General features: G+C 32.1%; 1 protein-coding gene across 1 annotated transcript; it reads right to left on the bottom strand.

The window, feature by feature from the left end:
* Positions 1-2,143: 2,143 nt before the first annotated feature.
* On the bottom strand, positions 2,144-2,636 carry LOC133287678 (putative glycine-rich cell wall structural protein 1; the record flags this gene model as incomplete). The annotated part of the gene is made up of 2 exons (XM_061485334.1): positions 2,532-2,636; positions 2,144-2,350 (listed from the first exon to the last, which is right to left on the bottom strand). Coding segments are annotated over exons 1-2 (312 nt in total), but the record flags the coding sequence as incomplete, so codon positions are not given.
* Between the last annotated feature and the right edge of the window lie 323 nt (positions 2,637-2,959).

Here is a 2,959-nt window from a genome sequence, read left to right on the forward strand (position 1 = left end):
CATTGTCTGTCAATGAACCAAACCAGTTTTAAACGGTTTGGATTTTAAACCGAACCACTTTTTTTAAAAAAAAAACCGGTTTTTAATTTGTCCAAAATGGTTTAAAACCGATTTCAAAACCAGTTTGTGGTTCATAACCGGTTTTGATTTAAAACCGGTTTTAATTCCAAAACCGGTTTTAAATCAAAACCGGTTATGAACCATAAACCGGTTATCAAATTCAAAATCGGTTTTTTAACAAATTCAAATCGGTTTTTCAACAAATTCAAAATTGGTTTTTGATGGATTGTTATTTTTATAAAGTAGTTGACCAACTATTTTTTGCAAGAATCTTCATTGTTTTGGAACTCTCCGGATGAAATGATTCTTATAGAAATTGTTTCACATTGTTTCGAGAGTGATTGGTAGAAGAGCAGTTGGTTTATCTTAAAATTACTAAAAAAAAATTTGCTCTTCGTTCTCTCAAGATTTATGAGAGTTGATTTTTCTAATCTCTTCCCTTGTTTGAGAGTTGGCCCATTGTTGTCCTTAATAAATTCAAAATGGATCCATTTAGTTCAAAATAGAGACGAAACAAGAATTGGCCAAAATAACTGGCATAAATTTTTTTCGAAAATAAATCCAGTCAAAATTCTTGACAGAGTCTAAATTCCATTGAAACTTTCAACGGAAATATTTCCATCAAACTTTGCAAGGAAAAATATTTCAATCAAATTTTTTTGACAAAAAACAATTACGTAAAAAAATTTGCCGAAAAATATTTCCGTCAAATTTTTTTACGGAAAACATTTTCGTAAAAATTTGTGATAAAAAATATTTTTGTAAAAAATTCTGACAAAATTTTTTTTGTGTCAAAATTCTTTATGGAATCTAAATTTCGTTAAAATACTTCCCTCAAAATATTTGACAAAAAACATATTCGTCGAAATTTTGGACGAAGAATATTTCAATCAAAAATTTTAACGAAAAATATTTATGTAGAAATTTTTGACGGAAAAAATCTAAATTCCGTCAAAAGTTTTCGACAAAAATATTTTCATCATTCATTTTGACGGAAAAAATTCCCGTTGAAATTTTCAACGAAACACATTTTTATCGAAAATTTTCGACACAAAATATTTCCAGCAAAATTTTCAACAAAAAACATTTCTATCATAATTTTCAATGGAACGAATTTCTGTCAAAAAATTTCGATGAAAAATATTTCCGCAAAAAAATTTGACAAATAAAATTTTTGTAAATTTTTTTTACAGAAGTTATCGGATAAAATTTCATCGGACAAAATTATTTATTTAATTGAGCTGCTTAACTTTTTTTGCTAGTTTATTGTTTGAAAGTATGAGTCAATTGACTAATATAATAGGCATAATAAAAGATAATACCTACTTGTTCTTTAATTGTACAGTAGTTTGGTTATGGATAACCATGGATAACCAATTATTTTTATGGTTTGACAAATAACCATTTATAAAATAAAATGTAGTTTCATATGAAACCGGTTTTTAAAAATAATAGGTTTTTAAGATGTGGAGCGGTTTGGTTATGGATCGTTTGGTTCTTTTGGATATTTTGAACAACCCTAATTGTAGGGTTGAAGTCGATTTAGATAAGGAAAAATATGCGTTAAGATATAGGGAACAAAAAACAAATAGCAGGGTTTACACACAAAATCAATTTATAATTCAAGTAGGGTGTGCATGACAATTTTCTCAGAATTATTTTTTTTTTAATTTATGTTTCCGGGAGCATATATGGATAGAAAACTCATTTGATAAAACCGATTTATTTTTTTGTTCCCGGATGAACCGATTTAATTTTTGTGCTAAGGAATAGAAAAAAGAAGGGAAAATTATTTATCCTTTTAAATGACACAACTTATATCCTTTCACTATCACAAAGAGGTGGGACCCACACCTTTATATTTTTTTGTCAACTCTCTCTCCTCCTTTATCTATCTCTTTCTCTCTCTTAAAATGACACAACTTTACATCCTTTAAAATGACACACACTTTACCCAAAAAAGAATCAAAAAAATTCTGTTTTTTTGTTTCGCGCACAAAATGAGAAACCTTTGTCTTTCTCAATCACTCTTCATCATTACCATCACCACCATCATTGCAGCCACTGCCACCACCACCATCACCATCATTGCAGCCACTGCTGCCACCACCACCATCACCATCATTGCAGCCACTGCTGCCACCACCATCACCATCGTCACCACCATAACTACCATTACCACGCCGCTGCCACCATCATCGCCACTACAACTATTATTATTACCACCACTACCACCGCTACCACCATCACCGCCGCAGCCACTGCCGTCACCGCCACCATCATACCACCACTATACCACCGTCATCACACCACCATGTCGCCACTATCATCACCATGTCACTGCCACCACCACCATCACCAACCACCACTATCATCACCACCACTACTACAATCACCACGCCGCCACCACCAACCACCAACCACTACCACCATTGCTGCAGCCACTGCCGTCACCACCACCACCATGCCACCGCCAAGTCGCCACCATCGTCGCTGCTACCACCATTGCCACTGCTACTACCATCGCCACCACCATTATTGCCGTCGCCAGCACCACTGCACGTTATCAAACACATTTTTTCTCAAAAACTGTTCCAAGGAACAGAAATAGAAAAGAATTGTTTCTTTTCATAAACAGTGCCAACAAACAGAATGGTTGTCGTGTACACTCTTAGAGAATGTATGGATTAGCTTTTTTTCTATTTTTTTTAAAAAGTATTTTTTAGAAAAAATTTGTTTAAGTATCTGCTTTTAAAAAAAATACAAGTCATAGAAAAGCTAATTTTTTTTTAAAAATTTAACAATTTTAGTTTTTTAAAAAAGAAAAAGTCAAGAGCTAAATATATTTTTTTTTTAAAATCAAATATTTTTTTAAAATTCTTATAAAATTTAAATTTTT

Source organism: Gastrolobium bilobum, unplaced genomic scaffold (assembly GCF_033153095.1).
Source record: "Gastrolobium bilobum isolate Gb01-03AN ecotype WA unplaced genomic scaffold, APGP_CSIRO_Gbil_v1 utg19962, whole genome shotgun sequence".
NCBI lineage: Eukaryota > Viridiplantae > Streptophyta > Magnoliopsida > Fabales > Fabaceae > Gastrolobium > Gastrolobium bilobum.